This window comes from Aspergillus piperis (assembly GCF_003184755.1).
Source record: "Aspergillus piperis CBS 112811 unplaced genomic scaffold BO85scaffold_25, whole genome shotgun sequence".
Taxonomy (NCBI): Eukaryota; Fungi; Ascomycota; class Eurotiomycetes; order Eurotiales; family Aspergillaceae; genus Aspergillus; species Aspergillus piperis.
In genome coordinates, this window is record NW_020291615.1 from 79,321 (window position 1) to 96,517 (window position 17,197).

The 17,197-nt window shown below is 53.3% G+C and overlaps 8 protein-coding genes across 8 annotated transcripts; 5 read left to right on the top strand and 3 right to left on the bottom strand.

The window, feature by feature from the left end:
• Positions 1–222: 222 nt before the first annotated feature.
• BO85DRAFT_453255 (40S ribosomal protein eS17) lies at positions 223–1,203 on the top strand. The gene is made up of 4 exons (XM_025661014.1): positions 223–276; positions 349–474; positions 562–759; positions 826–1,203. The coding sequence occupies exons 1-4, from the start codon at positions 256–258 to the stop codon at positions 898–900; spliced, it is 420 nt and encodes a 139-aa protein (XP_025511091.1). The 5' UTR covers positions 223–255; the 3' UTR covers positions 901–1,203.
• On the bottom strand, positions 1,194–2,553 carry BO85DRAFT_453257 (Rtr1/RPAP2 family protein phosphatase). Its single transcript, XM_025661015.1, has one exon. It carries the CDS (start codon positions 2,184–2,186, stop codon positions 1,308–1,310), a length of 879 nt encoding a protein of 292 aa, XP_025511092.1. The 5' UTR covers positions 2,187–2,553; the 3' UTR covers positions 1,194–1,307.
• A 935-nt stretch (positions 2,554–3,488) lies between these two features.
• On the top strand, positions 3,489–7,233 carry BO85DRAFT_442452 (SH3 domain protein; the record flags this gene model as incomplete). The annotated part of the gene is made up of 3 exons (XM_025658840.1): positions 3,489–5,226; positions 5,286–5,381; positions 5,435–7,233. The coding sequence occupies 3 exons, from the start codon at positions 3,489–3,491 to the stop codon at positions 7,231–7,233; spliced, it is 3,633 nt and encodes a 1,210-aa protein (XP_025511093.1).
• A 374-nt stretch (positions 7,234–7,607) lies between these two features.
• cwc25 (U2-type spliceosomal complex subunit CWC25) lies at positions 7,608–9,259 on the top strand. The gene is made up of 2 exons (XM_025665379.1): positions 7,608–7,738; positions 7,803–9,259. The coding sequence occupies exons 1-2, from the start codon at positions 7,713–7,715 to the stop codon at positions 9,031–9,033; spliced, it is 1,257 nt and encodes a 418-aa protein (XP_025511094.1). The 5' UTR covers positions 7,608–7,712; the 3' UTR covers positions 9,034–9,259.
• Positions 9,131–11,750, bottom strand: BO85DRAFT_504850 (putative AP-2 adaptor complex subunit beta; the record flags this gene model as incomplete). The annotated part of the gene is made up of 5 exons (XM_025664313.1): positions 9,131–10,411; positions 10,461–10,889; positions 10,940–11,304; positions 11,358–11,433; positions 11,503–11,750. The coding sequence occupies 5 exons, from the start codon at positions 11,748–11,750 to the stop codon at positions 9,385–9,387; spliced, it is 2,145 nt and encodes a 714-aa protein (XP_025511095.1). The 3' UTR covers positions 9,131–9,384.
• Positions 11,751–12,353: 603 nt separating this feature from the next.
• On the top strand, positions 12,354–13,597 carry BO85DRAFT_453262 (ER membrane protein complex subunit 4). Its single transcript, XM_025661016.1, has 3 exons — positions 12,354–12,784; positions 12,869–13,221; positions 13,310–13,597. Exons 1-3 carry the CDS (start codon positions 12,653–12,655, stop codon positions 13,383–13,385), a joined length of 561 nt encoding a protein of 186 aa, XP_025511096.1. The 5' UTR covers positions 12,354–12,652; the 3' UTR covers positions 13,386–13,597.
• Positions 13,587–15,486, bottom strand: bna5-1 (kynureninase). Its single transcript, XM_025658265.1, has 4 exons — positions 15,167–15,486; positions 14,762–15,105; positions 14,222–14,705; positions 13,587–14,167 (listed from the first exon to the last, which is right to left on the bottom strand). The coding sequence occupies exons 1-4, from the start codon at positions 15,354–15,356 to the stop codon at positions 13,725–13,727; spliced, it is 1,461 nt and encodes a 486-aa protein (XP_025511097.1). The 5' UTR covers positions 15,357–15,486; the 3' UTR covers positions 13,587–13,724.
• A 135-nt stretch (positions 15,487–15,621) lies between these two features.
• Positions 15,622–17,010, top strand: BO85DRAFT_472040 (HesB/IscA family protein; the record flags this gene model as incomplete). Its single annotated transcript, XM_025662530.1, has 2 exons — positions 15,622–16,074; positions 16,520–17,010. The coding sequence occupies 2 exons, from the start codon at positions 15,622–15,624 to the stop codon at positions 16,889–16,891; spliced, it is 825 nt and encodes a 274-aa protein (XP_025511098.1). The 3' UTR covers positions 16,892–17,010.
• Positions 17,011–17,197: the final 187 nt, after the last annotated feature.

Sequence of the window (17,197 nt, forward strand, 5' to 3'; positions counted from 1 at the left end):
TCCATGCATAACCCAAAGCAACCCAGCCATCTTCATAGTTTGTTACATAATCAACTCTTAATAATCCAGCACAACGACCGACCGCTTTGGCAGTATCTTCACGTGACCGCAAATAGGGCAGTCACATCAGGGTAGATAGGCATCACATGACCCGCACATCCTAAGCGAGGGCCGGGTAAGTTGAAGGAGCAAAAGACATCAGAACAACTTGGACGGTCTTTCGAACATCCATCCAGCCAGCAACAAACCGCCAAAATGGGTCGCGTCCGTACCAAGGTGAGCATACACGACCGCAATAATGGAGGAAAGAAAGAATATCAATTCTAACGAAAATGCGCGCCATAATAGACAGTCAAGCGTTCCGCTAAGGTCGTCATCGAGCGTTACTACCCCAAGTTGACGCTCGACTTCGAGACCAACAAGCGTATCTGCGATGAGATCGCTATCATTGCCTCCAAGCGTCTCCGCAACAAGGTTAGTGACCTCCCTTTTTTCACTCCGGAAATTCCGAATGTGATATCCGAAAAGGGAATCAATATGCTAATATGAAATTTGATATAGATCGCTGGTTACACCACCCACCTTATGAAGCGTATCCAGCGTGGCCCTGTCCGCGGTATCTCCTTCAAGCTCCAGGAGGAGGAGCGTGAGCGCAAGGATCAGTACGTTCCTGAGGTCTCCGCTCTGGATGTTTCCCAGACCGAGTCCGGCCAGCTCGACGTCGACTCTGAGACCAAGGACCTGCTTAAGAGCATGGGCGTACGTTTTCCCCTCAATGAAAATTATCCTCGAATTGTATAATGGCTAACTCAATCGTGCTTTTAGTTCGACAACCTCAAGGTCAACGTCATCCCCGTCTCCCAGCAGCAGGCTCAGGAGCGCCCCCGTCGCTACCGGTAGATCATTGCGCCGTTGAACGGAAAATGAAAAAGTTCTGATTGTCTTCGGTCGATCCATGGCGTTTCCCCCCATGCTTGTTCTGGTTGGCTCACCCAGCTATCGATTTAGCTTAGAGACAGTCCCGGATGAGAAATGAACACGAATTTTGTCAAACAAGGTGTCGCTGATTCCCCTGATGGGGATGATGCTTGATTGCCAATCTTATTCCCTCGTCTGGTCTTACGGCCGGATGTCTCGTAGGAGATTCTACGGGGGACGGCTGTCTGTTGGACATGCCGGACTACGGAGAGTCGATATCGTAGACTATACAGTCATAAGCCATTGATTTGGTTCTTATCTGACACGCTATCTTATCGGGGTATCAACCTTTGTTCAAAACGCCTCATAATGCCATGCGCCAAAGCATCTTAGTTCTCATGAGGAACATATCCTTCGATGGAGCCTCCCTTCTCGTCTCCAGGACGCATCTGCGGTGCTTTCGCTGGCCCGCGGGGGTTATCGTTCTCTTGGACCTGAATATCCACTCTGCCAGTATAGAGGGCAGGATGCGCATCTCCTCGTTCCATGGCCAGTTCTCGTGAACGAGCCTCGTCGCGGACGGAGAGTCGTGCAATGTCATCTGCCATATCGCCAGGGCCTCGTAGTTTCTCCAAGTGCATACTGTCCAACTGGCCGGCAACGTCGCGGATAGAGACGGGATCTCTCATCTTGCCCTTGCCTTCTTTCGCCCTGGCCTCCTCCAGCAAGACGAGATGCTTGCCACGCGCATCGTCAGCCCTTCTTTCCCAGACTGGTTCTTCGGCCAGCTGTACTCGGATGTACATGGCTCTTTCGGCGCACTCATTTGAGCACCACATCTCGAGCTTCTCTTTGGGAACGATATCCATCTCGCGGCCGCGGCCACCCCGCCCGCTTCCCTTCGCACCCCACGTTATGCGAAACGAGCCTCTACCATCTTCCTTGCGACGCTCTCGAGGACATAGGCCGTAGCCACAGAGACCCTCGATATTCCTCTCCTCGATCAGATTATCGTAGTCGGCGGGTTGAAAGGGGACTAAGGCGGACTTGAACTCCCGAACATCGTCGGGGGAGGGTGATGCAGGATCTGCCGAACGGGAGGACGGAAGTTCAACGAGTCTCAGAATGCGGTCGAGAATCAGGACCTCTGTGTCCTTCTGGGCTTGAATTTGATTCGCATGATGCAAGGCGATAGCTAGATGGCGCGGATCGACATCTGTCCGGTTTGCAATTGAGCTAGGTAGTTGCTGCTGTTGCTGTTGAGGCATTTGAGGGGGTTTAGAAGGTGACGCCCGACGGTTTGGGGCGGAATTGGAGGGGCCAGATGCAGCGGTCGCTGCGTGGATCGAAGGAAGAGATGTCTTCAAAATTGGGGTTGGCCGTCCAGAGGACATTCCAGCAGATATTCCGAATGGAACAGGTCAGAAAGCGGGAAATATTGTAAAAGTCTGCGTCACTTGTGGTGGAGAAAAAGTGTAGTATTGGTGAGGAGTAAGATAGTGGTGGAATGGATGGGAAGGTTGGATGGATAAGACAAAGTTCCAAGGTTGTTCGGGTCGGCAGGGAGGCAAAAACCCCGGATTCAAGACGGCAAGCTACGGATACGTAATAACAAGGAGGGTCTTTAAGTAGTTAAGGAAGGGCAGGTTTAACAATGACTTTACATGGTGCATGCAGGATTGATTAAGGGGAGGGAAATATAAGCTGCATCAGGGACGCCACCAGTAGTAGTAGTAGTATTAGTATAGTAGTAGTACTTTCTAGCTACAATTCAGTGTAAATAGCAATGATGTACCACCGCGATTAATTCCACGGCCCTCAGGCAGCTGTTCCATCGTAAGTTTTTGTGTTGGCTTTTGGTGTCTGACGGGCTGTTCAATCTTATTAGCTGCCGATCGCAGCGGGAGTGGAGCAAGTGTCCCGCCAGGCAAGAAGAGTTGTGAAGTGTTAAGTTAGTACTGTGGTCGTTGTCGTCGTCGTAGTACTTGTCAGTAGGAGCAGTCGTTGTGCTCAGTGTCTCTCTCTCTCTGTGTCTCTCGCCGTCCCTCCTCTTCCAACTCTCCCTCTTCCCTCCTCCCTTTCCAACACCACACCCACCTCCCCCCCATCCCACTCCTTCCTTTTGTCTTCCTTCCCTTGTGCATTAATTTCCTATATTCTCCCGTCTCTCTGGACATTGTTGTCTTTTACCCTGCAGTAAGTTATTTCTCTTTCTTTACTGCTTCTTCTTCCCCTCCTCCTCCACTCCCCCTCCCCCTTGCGGTGTTTCCGATCTCCGGAGGTACTAAGCTCTCTGACTACGTCAGTCAGTCCAACAGGCTGACATATTATTATTGTTATTTTTGCTCCCTCCGAAGCATACCGGCTTACCTTCCAAAACCCCGCTGTTAAGCATATCTGCACTGCACATGTCTGTCTGCATTAGACGCTTTCCAGTCTAGTGCTCCACTACCTGCAATTATTATTGTTCTGCCGTGTCATTTGCATTCCGCCAGCCTCCCTCTCGCTCCGCTCCCCAATCTACCCCCCACCACCACCACGTCCGTTGTGACAGCGTCTCGACTTGCCAGATGTCCAGTCCGCCGTTCACAGTCAAAGCGGTCTTCGAATACGCTTCGGACCACGATGACGACCTTAATTTTGCCATCGGCCAGATTGTAACCGTGACGGCGGTGGAAGACGCAGAATGGTACTTTGGTGAGTATACCGACGAGTCGGGGCACAAGCGAGAGGGTATTTTCCCCAAGAACTTCGTGGAAAGATATGAACCCCCAGCTCCTCCGCGGCCTACACGTCCGAGCCGACCGAAGAGAGAACCAGAGGTCGCTCCCGGGCCGCCTCCTCCAGAGCTCGCTGTTGCTGTCGAGTCCCCTACGACTGAGCCCCCGCGCTCCCTGGAACCCGAAGTGGAGGATACACCTGCACCTGTGCCCCAACCTCCTCAATCGCCGCCTCCTGCGTTGGCGTCACCAACCCGTGAGCTCCCCTCGTCCCCGAAGCCAGCGCCTGTCCCGGCTCCTGCCCCGGTTCCTCAATTCCCTGCAAATGACATCAGCGAACCGGCTCCGAAACCCTCGTCCAAGCCCCCACCTCCCGCCGTTGCGGAGAAGCCGACGGGGTCATCGTTCAGGGATCGCATTGCTGCTTTCAACAAACCCGCCGCACCCCCAATTGCACCCTTCAAGCCGGGTGGTTTGAGCGGCCAGACCACTTCCTTCGTCAAGAAGCCGTTCGTTGCGGCACCTCCCAGTAGAGATGCATACGTACCCCCGCCCCGTGAGGCTCCCCGCAAGATCTACAGGAGGGAGGAGGATCCAGAGGTCCAAGAACGTCTGGCGAAGGAGCCGCCCGTTTCCGAGACTCGGCCACTGTCCAGTGGAGGCGTGGAGGAAGGTGCAGAGGAGCAGCCCAAGCCGACAAGCTTGAAGGAGCGGATCGCTCTCTTGCAGAAACAGCAGATGGAGCAAGCTGCTCGTCACGCTGAAGCCGCTCAGAAGAAGGACAAGCCCAAGCGCCCTCCTCCCAAGAAGCGCACCGAGTCTCACGAAGAAGCGATGCCTGCGGAAGAACCGCCGACCGAGAGCACCCCATCTGGCGAGCCTGAGAGAGACCACAGTGTTGAGACGGTGAAAGCCGCTCACCCGCCAGCCCCGCCAGCAGCTATGCCCCCTCCGCCAGTGCGGGAGCTCGTCAGCGATACCAACGATGCCGATGATTCAGCCGCCGCTGATACGGAAGATGCGGAGGAGACGTCTACGAGCAAGGAGGATTATGACGAGCGCGCCCGGGCGGAGGTTCAGCACGAAGCTCAAGCAGAATCTCGGCAGCTGGAACAAGCCGAAGAACGTGAAGCTCAGGTTGATGAAGGTGCAGAGGAGGAAGAAGAAGGGGAGGAGGAGGAGGAGGAAGAGATAGACCCCGAAGTCAGGCGCAAGATGGAGCTCCGCGAAAGAATGGCCAAGATGAGCGGTGGAATGGGTATGATGGGCTTCTTCGGGCCTCCTGGTGGCATGCCTCGTCCGGCTGCAGCTCCGCGGAAGCCAAAGGCACCCGTGGAAGCCGAGAGACCTAGCGGGGAGTATGAACGATCCGGCCCAGCTGCTGCCCCTCCAGTGCCGATCATGGCTCTGCCGGGGATGAACGTGGCCAAGCCTGCTGCCACACCAAGCGTGGAGAAGGAGGAGGAGGAAGCTCAGACGAGCCCTGTGACAGAGCAGCATCCTCCGCATGAGGTCCCTGATGTCGAAGATGTGGTAGAGGAAGAACCTCCCCGGCGTACATCCACCGACAGGCCACCTGCGCCTTTAGGTACGAGCATAAGTTATTGATGATCCTAGCATACCATCTAACTATTCTCTCTAACACAGAGCGCGCGGCTCCGCCCCCTCCGCCACTCGAAACACGGCCAGTTCCACCTCCTGTCCCTCACGATGCGCCTCTGTCTCCGCCCCCTGTTCCCGGACGTAAGTTCTCCACGGTATCAGTGTCCTTTGCTACGCATGCTGACCTGGGATAGATCAAACCACCCCTAAGGGCGTTGCTCCTGCTGACACGGGCGAAGAGTCTGACGATGAGCTCTCCTTGCATACTAAGAATCTCTCGCTAAACGCTGCGGCAGCCGATCAGTCTGCAAGCCAACCTGTTCCTGCTCCTCCGCTCCCCGATCATCTAGACTCTCGCCGCTCGTCGACATACGATGTCACCTCCCCGAAATCGCCCACACTTCCTGCAGATAAGAGACTTAGCCGACCTCCACCTCCTATTCCAGGCAACCCACCCGCCCCGGCTCAGAGTCGAGCAGCTCCTCCCCCACCGCCCGTTAATATTCGCCGGAGGTCGACTGCCGACAGTCGAACCAGTGTGACCTCACAGTCTCGCCAAGCGGGCGAAGAGGTGGAGGGCGAGGTCACCGAGTATGACGGCGACTACGACACTGACATTGCATCCGGTGCCAAGTTTAAGGACGCACTGAAATCTCATGGACGTGATTCAAGTTTCGACGAGGGGACGACTACCGACGACCATTCACTTCAATCTCCTCGGAGCCCGCCACAAACTCGTCTTCCGCCTCCGCCTCCCCCAAATGCCCCTAGGGCAGTCCCTCCTCCGCCCCCAATTCAGCCTCCCAAGAGTGCGGGCAGGGCCTCTATAGATTCCCCCCGCGGACCCCCTCCTCCTCCTCCCCACCGAGAGTTGTCTTTTGGAGGTGGTGATGAAGAGTATGATCCATACCGTTACAATGCCCCGCAACATGGACTGCCTACCCCAAGGGGGCCTCCACCTGTTCCCGCTGGACCGCCGCAGCTACCTCCTGTTGTCCCTTCCCAGCCTGCGGACGAAGAATCGGAGGAGCTCTATGAAGCTTCGCCCGTCCAATCACACCACGAATCAACATTCTCTCAGTCTGAGAAGAGAACCTCGATGGCACCCCCGCCTCCCACGTTACCCCCACCCACGCCGCGTAGCAACCGTGCATCGCTTGATGTCCCCAGAGCGCAGCCCAGCATGCGGCGGTCCATGGATGTCAGTCGTCCGTCCGCCGACCAAGGCTTCATCGCCATGGACGTAGACCTGGCAGAGAACACGCTCTGGTGGACGCAGCACAATACCCCCCCTCCCGTGTTCCAGAACCGCAAGGACATCTTGCTTGAATTCGAGGAGTCGAGTTCTTCCAAGAGAGGTGGTAAGACTATGGTGACCAAAGACATCTACGTTCTTTTCATGGACCACTCGCAAACGGTGATTACGGTCAACTTCGACGCTCGAAATCCCACGGATGTTGCCTTTGAGCAGCGCCACGAGGCTCCTCCTATCCAGCCTCGTCAGGACCAACTTGAGAACGCACATCTGCAGATTGGCACTCGCATCGCCTCCACGGCCAATTCCATTCAGAACACCACCGTTGCCGACGGCACTCCGTTTGGCCTCGTCCAGCACGTGCTCAGTCCCTTGTCGGATGCTCTCAAGCCGGTTGGAACACGTGCCTATGGCGCTTTGGTCTACTCCAATCTAGCCAACGCTTCTGTACAGCAGAACGACGAGATCCGCGCCGGTGATATCGTCAGCTTCCGCAACGCACGCTTCCAGGGACATCGCGGCACGATGCACCAGAAGTACAGTGCGGAAGTGGGCAAGCCCGACCACGTGGCCATTGTGGTTGACTGGGACGGAACCAAGAAGAAGATCCGTGCTTGGGAGCAGGGCCGCGAAAGCAAGAAGGTCAAGATGGAGAGCTTCAAGCTCAACGACCTCCGCAGTGGCGAATGCAAGGTGTGGCGAGTGATGCCGCGTAGCTATGTGGGCTGGGAGAAATAGGTACAGTATGAAATATTTGAAGTTCTGTGAAGAGTGGAGACGAGCGGAGACGAGTAAATGATTTGATTCTGGTATATCTAATGCCGCTGGTACATGGACCGCAGGCGGACAAACCTCGATTGCCTCTGTGATGTGTTAACTAACATTCTTGTTGTATGTACCTATTGATGTTATCCATATGTGCTTAATCTGTCATTTGTTTACTGCATAGTGCGAATACATTTTATGTAACATGCTTTTGCTGTAAAGTATAGAAATACTCCGTTCAAACGTAGCATGTATAGTGATGCCTCAGGCAGAAACCGGCAAGTTAGACAGCCGCAGTGAGTGGCAATACAATACTTCCCTATCGGGAATTCACCTCCATCCATCACCATCTCTCACACCTACCACTTCCTCCCCCATCCACCTACAACTCCCAATCCACACAAAAACAACACCAAGAACAACCAGCTGGATATCCAGCCCCCTTTGACAAAATGGGTGGCGACCTCAACTTAAAGAAGTAAGCAAACCCCATCCCTCCCCCAACCACACTTCTCCACTAACACAACAACCCCAAAAAATAGATCATGGCACCCGTCCCTCCTCCGAAACCAAGAGCGCGTATGGGCGGAAGAAAAACGCGCGCTGGAAGAGCGCAAACGAATCGACCAACTCCGCCGCGAGCGCGACGAAGAGCGACAAATCCAAGAACTTCAACGGTTACAAGAAGGGACCGGGAAACCGAAGCAGATCCAGCGCGTGGACTGGATGTATCAGGAACCTGGGTCCGGAGGGGCAGCTGGGGGTATGTACGCGGAGGAAATGGAGGGGTATCTGTTGGGGAAGAGACGGATTGATGGGATTCTGTTGAAGAAGGAAGGGGGTGAGACGGAGGGGTTGAAGAAGGGGGCGGAGTTTAATGCGTCGCTTGGGGGTGGGAGTAGTGCAGTGCAGCAGCCGGTGGTGGATTCGAGGGATACGATGGCCAAGGTGTTGGCTGATCCGCTTTTGGAGATTAGGAAGAGGGAGCAGGCGGCGTTGGAGGGGATGGTTAGGGAGGAGGTTAGGAAGGGGGGAGGTTCTTCGAGGGGCGGGGGGGAGAAGAGGGATAGGGATGGGCATAGGGAGAGGAGGAGGGAGAGGGAGAGGGAGAGGAGGCATAGGTCGAGGTCGCCGGAGAGGAGGCGGAGAGATGATCGTGATCGTGGTGGTAGGGATAAGGAGAGGAGGAGTGAGAGGGACCATAGGAGGGATAGTGATCGAGACTATCACCGCTCGAGCAGACATCGGGAGCATCGTGATCGTGAAGATCGATATGACCGGCGAGATCGATCCCCTGCGGATCGCCACCACTCTGACAGACGGCGCAGCGACGATCGGAGAGAAAGCGATGGATACAGAGATTCTCGAGACAGGGACCGTGAGCGTGACCGCAGAGACCGCGACCGCGACCGCGACCGATCCAGTCGCTACCATCAAGACAACAAGAGAGACTACCGTCCCCGAGACAGAGATACGTACAGCCGCGGCAAGCCCAACGCTGAAGAAGCCGAGCAGAAGCGCAAGCAGCAAGAGGAAGAACGGCAACGCAAACTAGCAGAGATGCAAGCGAACGCGAGCGAGATGGAGGATGCTCGGCGACAGCGCATTGCGGAGGTCACTGCTATTGAAGCGAAGCAGCATGAGGAAGATGAGAAACATCGCTCGGAGAAGGGTCGCTTTGTGTCGGGGCTGCATAAACAGCTTCAGGAGGATAGTCTGGATGAGCGGATTAAGCGCAGTCGGGGCGGGTTAGCTCGCTTGGATGAGGATTAATTATTACTTTCTTAGTTAGTTTTTTCATGAATGTCGTTGGCTTCGTATGATGATTATGGGATGGATGGAAGGTGTGCTGTGCTCTGGAAGCACGATATGGATGCAGTCATCCTCCTTTCTCATCATATCTATTCTCAACATGCTATCTATGTATCATATACCAAGTTTTTAGGATATTATTCATGCTCTAACAAATGCATATTTACCTACATATCCAAGCATCAAGGACAATAAAACAGAATACATCACAAGTCCCTGCCTGCGAAACAATTGATAAACCGCTCCAAAAAGAATTAAGAACCTATCTAGCAGGAGAAGAAGAAAGAATACAGAATGTTACAACCAGTACAACTACAGCAACAACAACTCGCCCGTGGCTGCTCCTCCCGCCAGCTGCGGCTGATACACCTGCTGCTGGTTCTGAGTAACGACATACTGCGTCTGGGGGGCGCCACCACCGCCAACACCACCGTCTTCGCGACCGCCCAGGTCCAGCGCAGCCATTTGCTGAGTGCCAACACTGTTGAAGTAGCTGTCGGCGGCGCTAACGGCTGCGTTCATATCGCTGGGGGCAGATGCGCTGGCAGCCATGGCGGCGGTGGGGCTGTTGGATTGACTCGGGGCGGGGAACTGCCAGACAGCAGTGCCGGGTTCTTCCTTCGGTTTCTGCAGGGCAGGGCTGTACTGTAGGCGTCTTGTGCGCGCGGAGCGGAAGACTTGTTGGACGGGTTTCAGATACACGGTGGCGAGAGTGCCGACGTTGAGACAGAGTTCCTCGAGGGTGCGGGAGTCGAGTTTCTCGCTTTCGGCGCTGATGGGGGGCTTCTCGCCCATGACGATCTGCTTGGCGGTCTTGGGGTCGGTGGATAGCAGACGCCAGTACATGTAGCCTCTGTCGCGGAGGTCCGGGTCGTCGGTTTCTTCGGTGCACCATTTTAGGACCTGGGGGACGAGCTGTTGGCCCTTGGTAGGACGTTGGATGAAGAACTTGACGGTGGCGGTAAGGAGGGCAAGTTGGACTTCGACGGTCTCGTCGTGGAATGTGGCCAGATAGTCCTGGAGGAGGCCGTCGGAGTTCTCGATGCGGTCGGCGTACTGGCCGATGATCCAGATGATGGCGGCCTTGGCTTCGGGTTCGTCGAGCTCGTCGATGTTCTGGATCACGTTGCCGATGATGTTCTCGTATTGGTTGGGGTACTTGCGGAAGATGTTGCGGATCACAACCGTCGCCTCCTGGACGATGTAGGGAATCTTCGCGTTGACCAGTTCCAGCAGGGTGTCGATGCATTGTTTTGCGGCGGACTCGATCTTGATGGCGAGCTTTCCGATGGCACGCACTGCCTTGCGCACGAAGTGGACGTCGATCTCAGTCGCATACCTATGGACGCGTTAGTAGTTAGGGTTAGAGGAGGGGAGGACCCACGTACTCTCTGAGTTCTGCAAGAACCACGGAAATGTTCTCCTTGGTGGTCAGCATGAAGATCAACTCCAGCTTGGTGACCTTAACGTAGATCGGATCGTTGTAGTTACAGAAGAAGCAGCGGATATCGTTGCGGAGCACTTCGGGCCTCTTCTGCAGGATGAGGATGGCGTTTCGGAGGGCCAGATACTGTACTTCTGGTGGCTTGGAGAGAAGGGTGACAAGGGGTGGTGATAGCTTCTTTGCGAGGGAGGTGACATGTCTTTCGTCGGCTATGTAGTTCATGAGGTAGAGGATAACGCGGATAGAGGTTAGGACAACGGCAGAGTTGGAGTGCGACAGGCGGGGGGCTATTCGCTCTGCCAGCAACAGGGATTCTGCGGAGTCTTGAGGGACATAGGACATCAAAGCCTCGAGGATATAAGACTGGCCCCATCTGCACAATGTCAGTTAACCTGCATCAGACACAGAAGCATAGACACATACTCAGAGCAGTCTGGTAAGATCGAAACGAGCTTCGAGGCACTGGTGTAGTCAATAGTCAGAGAGATCGATTCACTGCGACCCCAGATGTCCACCAAGGAGGCCAGGACGCTAGAAACCACCGTCGGGTTCTCATCCTTGAGCATGCTGTTCAGCCGATCAATCAGATCCGACGCCTCGACCATCTTCTTATCGTGCTCGTAGAGCTTGGCGACGCAGAAAGCGGCGGTCTTGCGCACGTACGGATCCATATCGCTCATCAGTCGCTTGACCGGCTGCACTGTCGCTTCGACAAACTCGCGGACATGGATGTAGGAGATGGTCCGTAGTGCCAGGGCACGCACGAGAGGGTTGGAGTCCTCCATATCCTGGAATATTCAGATTAGCTGTCACATCCCTAGACGTAAAGGAGAACACCAACATCGATGAGGAACGGCAAAGCCTTGAGCGCAACCTCGGGTTTCGCTCTCGAGTAATTGACGAGGAACAGAAAGCACCTGTAGTGAGAGAGGAGAGACTATTAGTCCCCACATAAGACGCGATACAACATCGTCCCGGAGACATACATCTTTTTGATCTCCAGGCTGGGCAAGTTCATACAGCCGATCACGTCGGGGAACAAAGCGACCATATCATTATTGCTCATGGTCATATTGGCGACGATTTTCTTGAGCGCGATCTTCTTGGCCGAATGGTTCTTGTCCTTTTTCCCCCCACTGTTCAACTCCTGTCGCAACTCGGCGACTTTGCCCTGTTTGGAACGAGAGAATGGTGAGCCATATTGCGCTGTATACGGAACCACGCTGAGAAACATGATAAGGTAAGGATGTAGACCGAACTAGGGGGGGAATTTGGGGGCCAGCCAGGAGGAGGGGATTCTGAGGAAGCAGCATGAGGAGCATAGCGAACAAGATCCCCCGCAGAAGGAAAAGACAAAGCCAGCGCTGATTCATGTGAACAAGGGGAACAGGCATGAGGGGAAGCACGGGAAGATAGGCACACGGCCAAAGGGCTCTTGCACGTCATGTATGGATGGTCCGATTGAGCGGCAGGAAGGAGAGCAGTGCCAATGCACATCAAAGTACTCACCCTGGCGAACAACTTCGCATCTCCCCCGCTGGAACTCATGGTGCAGGTTCACAATCCTCCAATCGTCTAACCCAGTTTGTTGTCACGAATAAACACAAAAGACCTCGTCTTGATATCGTCAAGGAAATCGTTCACGGACGTCGGAGAGCTTCAAGGGGCACTCGATCGGTAGACTAATTGGCTTGGTTGGTCTGCTGCTCCGAAGCTTCAATTGCATCGGAGGGGGGCAGACTAGACTCATTAGCGTCAAGGCACACAGGGGGGGATGAATCTGTTTGAGAGCGCGACAATGTACTTACCTATCTCAATTAATATAACCCCAGATTATCTCCCTCTCTCTGTCCTTGATGGATGTGAAATCCAAACCGACGTCGACTGGAGCAACTTTGTTGGAGAGGCAGCGTGAGAATCAGGAGTGGATCGGGGGCCGCCAACTCCGCGCTGGTGGAGAAATCCATCCATCGATTCCGGCCGGATCATCGTCACTCTAATCGCTCCCTCCTCCATCTCCAAGCTCGGCCTGGCTTGCGGCATCAACCTTTTTCGCTACCTCTCTATTCCTCAATATCTCCCAGGCACAGAGAAGCTAAATACTCTGAGAGTTCTTTCGACTCTCACAGTCCAACCATGGTTTCTCTACCCCCTCCACCGCCGCCGCAATGGGTGGTGAGAATGAACACCCCCATGCCACGCCCATCCAAAGAGGCTACCAGTATCCCTGATCCTCCAGGCTTCTCCAGGAAATTGACTGGCAAGACCGTACGTTTTCTTTGCCGATTACTATACCCATCCCCTTATTCGCACCCAGCTCCATACTAACGCGAACATTCACTTCCACTCCAGAACCGCGCCCAGCAGTCCTCAGCCACCTCCGCCCCGTCAAAACCCGTCGAAACCGATACCCTGAAGCTCAAGAAAGCATGGGAAATTGCTCTCGCTCCCTCGAAGCAGATCCCCATGAACGCGATCATGATGTACATGTCCGGAAACAGTTTACAGATCTTCAGTATTATGATGGTGTTTATGCTGTTCAAGGGCCCCATCCAGGGCCTGATCAATACCAACACGGTGTTCGCCAAGTTCGATACAGAGGGCACGCGCGCGAAGCTTCTGGGTGTGAAGGCGATATATGTCGTGATGCAGCTGGTGCTGTTGTGCTTGGGTATTTGGAAGGTTAATGCGATGGGACTTTTGCCGTATGTGGTGCCCGTGTCTTGTGCTCGTTGCCGCGTGGAATGTGCGCTTGGTTGGTTATTGTTCATTGCTAATACTACATTGCGACAGGACTACGAGATCGGATTGGCTGGCTTGGGAGTCGGAACGGCAACCGTTGGAGCGTGCTTACTTTGCTTTTGGTTGATTGGGATGATCGTTTCGGGATGAGTGTATGTTCGATGCTGTGTTAATTGAGAAATATGAAGCTATAGTCACCTGGAAGGGAGCTGCTATGGTAATTGGATATGATAAGGTTGGCACTACTAATGTATAGCTTATCATATAGAGGGGTAGTGGTGTCGGGTGCTTCAAGACCTTAATCTGATGGTAATAAATATGTTCATATATAGTAGGTAATATGTAGATTGGTCCATGTCTGTCCAGTGTCACAACTATTAAACATAAATAACATTATATATTCAAGATGACATATACGCAATATCAATCCAGATTCGGCAACCCAACTTACTCATCTCTCTGTTGCTTACTTTCGTGACATCAAAGCCTTCTGACAGGCTTCAAAGAAGATCTGGCAAAACTCCCACACCTCCGTATACGTGTTGTACAAAGGTGCTGGTGCAACTCGGATGACGTCGGGCTTCCTTTCGTCGACTACAACTCCGTGCTCTTCTAGTGTCTCCAAGACGCTATCCAAAAGTCCCGGTTCCAATAGCAGACTGAGTTGCGCACCACGTTCTGCTGGGTTCGAAGGCGTAATGATGGAGAAAGGTCGTTTCCCAGTAGAAAAGTTTGCAGGAGAGTTCAAAAGGAGATGTTCCAAGTAGCCAGTAGCGTTCAAGGACTTTTGACGAATCTCGGCCATCGAGGTCCGATTGAACAGCTCAAGCGACGCCACGACCGCATTCATATCCAGAACGGAAGGGTTAGATAGCTGGAATCCTGCAGCACCCGTCTGCGGAACGAAGTCTGTGGTTCTCAGTTAGTTGTTGAGTAATCTGTGGCAGAAAGTTGCCTACGTACTGTTGTTCATAAGGAAGCGAGTCTTCTTGTCGCCTCCCCACCAGCCCGAGAGGCGCGGACGGAATGGCTCCTCATCACTGCCAACCTTGTCCATCTCGACCCGGCCATGTCTCTCATGCACAAACAAAGCTGCCATCCCACCTGGACCACTGTTGAGGTACTTGTAATTACACCACGCAGCAAAATCTACATTCCAGTCGTGCAAGCGCAGGTCGACATTGCCGGCTGCATGCGCACAGTCCCAGCCAACGAGGATCCCCTTGGATTGGGCATGCGCGGTAATCTTCTCGATATCGAAGTACTGCCCTGTATAGAACTGGATACCGGAAAGGAGCACAAGCGCCGTGTTTGAGGCATGTTCATCAATAACTCGGAGAATTTGCTCCGTTTGCAGAACCGGCTTCAAGCGGTCCTCCGGCTCGATAAGAACCATAGCATCCTCTGGGCGAAGATCGTGGTGTCTAATCTGTGACTCAATGGCGTACTATACTCAATGGGTTAAGCAATTGCTTCTCAAATGATGATCAGGTCTAAACCCACATGGTCGCTCGGGAACGCCTTCCCTTCCAAGATAATTTTATACCTCTCCTGGGTCGGGCGGTAAAAGCTTGCCATCAAGATGTGTAAGTTCGCCGTCAGTGTGCCCATCACTGCCACTTCACTTTCCAGGGCTCCCACAATTGGCGCCATGAGCTTCGCGCCGGCGTCATCGACGTCAACAAATGGTGGGAGCAACTGGTCCTCGTGCGGAAGAAAATGTCCAGTTACGCCCTTGATAGCCCATGTCCGTAGATAATAGTCAATGTACTTGCGGGCGTTACGAGGTTGCACGCCCAATGAGTTTCCACAGAGATATATACATCGGGGATCAGACTCATCAGTGGCTAGATGAGAGGGCAATTGATTAGTCAAATCGAGACAATATAGCAGCGCTACGATACGTACAGCTATTGTCAATTGCCAAGGTCGTTCTTTTCAAGTCAACTTTAGAAGGGATAATAAATTCCTTTCTGAATTCGCGCAAAGGATCTTGTGCATCGAGAGACTCTGCATATTCCTTGGTGAAGGCATTGCTATCAGTCTTGTAGGAAAGCGGGGAGCTGACGCTCGATTCATGTGCAAGTGTAGAACTCATGGTTCACAAGCTCCCTGGGTATGGTGGAGGTACTATGTACTGGCAAAAAGAAAAAAAGAATAAATATACCCAAAATCCTCGTCTACTATACAATCATAGACACCATCAGCGAAGAAGGAGAAAAAGCTACAGTCATGGAAATGTCACGCAAAGCCAATGAAGTTCCCCGCGATTTATCTCGATTCTGCCACTTCTTGCCGGTCCCCGATCGACCAATGGCGTCATCCCGAACCCTCTGACTAACGGCAATAATACCTTCTTTTCGATGGCTGCTCCGAGCCTCCGATCATATTATCAATCCAGTCTTTATTCTCCCTCAACAAAAGTCCTCCTTCACTCGCCTTTCCTAACACCTACTTTCTCCTCTATGACGACAAACATGTCCCGTCCGATCCTCTCAACAGCCGCCCGCCGGCTCTCTCGCTCTCATTCGCCTCGCACCGCGGTTTCTGCACTTTCCCCGGCAACGTTGCCGACATTGAGCTTCTCCGCATCTTTCTGCGATACCGTTTCCCAACGATCCACGCTCCGGCCTAGATTCCTTTGCCCCCGGGCGAGCACATCCTCACCGCGATCAGTATTCCGCTTTGACGCTTTCGGACAACGCTCTTCCTTTTCCACCACGAGTATCCGATCAGCTACCAAGGTGCTACAAAACCCGAGAGTTGACGAAGAGGGAAAGGACTTGTTGATTAGTATCTCGCCGAGGGCCGCCGAGGTACGTTGAGACAATATTCACTTTCTGTCCCTGCTTGCATATAGTATACCTCTTCCGAAGAGCATTGCGATAATGTGGCGATGGTACGGCTTGAGTTGCGTTCGGAGGTTAAAACGGAGATGCAAGCACATTGGAAGCAAATGCGCCGGATCACCGGAGCTAGCCTACTGTTAGCCACGATATGAACCCTCTCAAGTATTAAACAAGTACATACGACCACAGGGTGTGGAAAACAGGGCTTCCCGTCCGCTCAGCCGTACTTAAGCCACACGCCGGGAGGTTAGTAGTTGGGTGGGTGACCACCAGCGAATCCCTTCTGTTGTATGTTTTTTCATTTTTTTCCTCCTCTCTCCCAGAGGAGGGATAACAACATCCCTTCCTCTTTTTGGCTCTTCAAGTTGCTAGAGTAATCCGGTTACATCATGAACTAACATATCTCCAACAGCGTCTCCGCGAAATCACAGACCCTTCCTCATCCCCCTCCATCACCAAGGAAGAAAACCCCTACCACCATCTCCGCATCACCGTCACAAGCGGCGGATGCCATGGATTTCAATACCTGATGTCCCTGGAGGCTGCATCCAAGATCGACGCGGAGGAAGACACTGTTTTCGCAGCCGAGCCTGAGGAGGGAGAGGCAGAGGTAGCAGGTGCCGGAGAAGCTAAAGTAGTCATGGATGAGCCATCGCTGGAGCTTCTTTCGGGCAGTACGGTGGATTATACGATGGAGTTGATTGGAAGTCAGTTTAAGATTGTGGACAACCCGCGCGCAACAAGTAACTGTGGGTGCGGGACTAGTTTTGATGTTCAGGATTGAATGAGGACCTAGCTACTTAGATAGGTCTATCATTCCTGGACCCAACCGAACTGTATATGTGTATCATACTAGAATATGAGATAGAGTAATGCTATACCCCCCAGGCCCTGCTTCTTCTTATTTGACTACAAAATTTGAATGGAAAATATTTGCTTAAGTCATCATCTATTTCATCATGCGGATTCTACATCCCTGTCTGTCCTCTGCTAGCTAAGACACAAACAGCTCGATGCACACAGACCAGACCGTGTCGAACCGGAAGCAAAACCAAACACAAGCATAATGGGATACGCCTTGGAACATTTC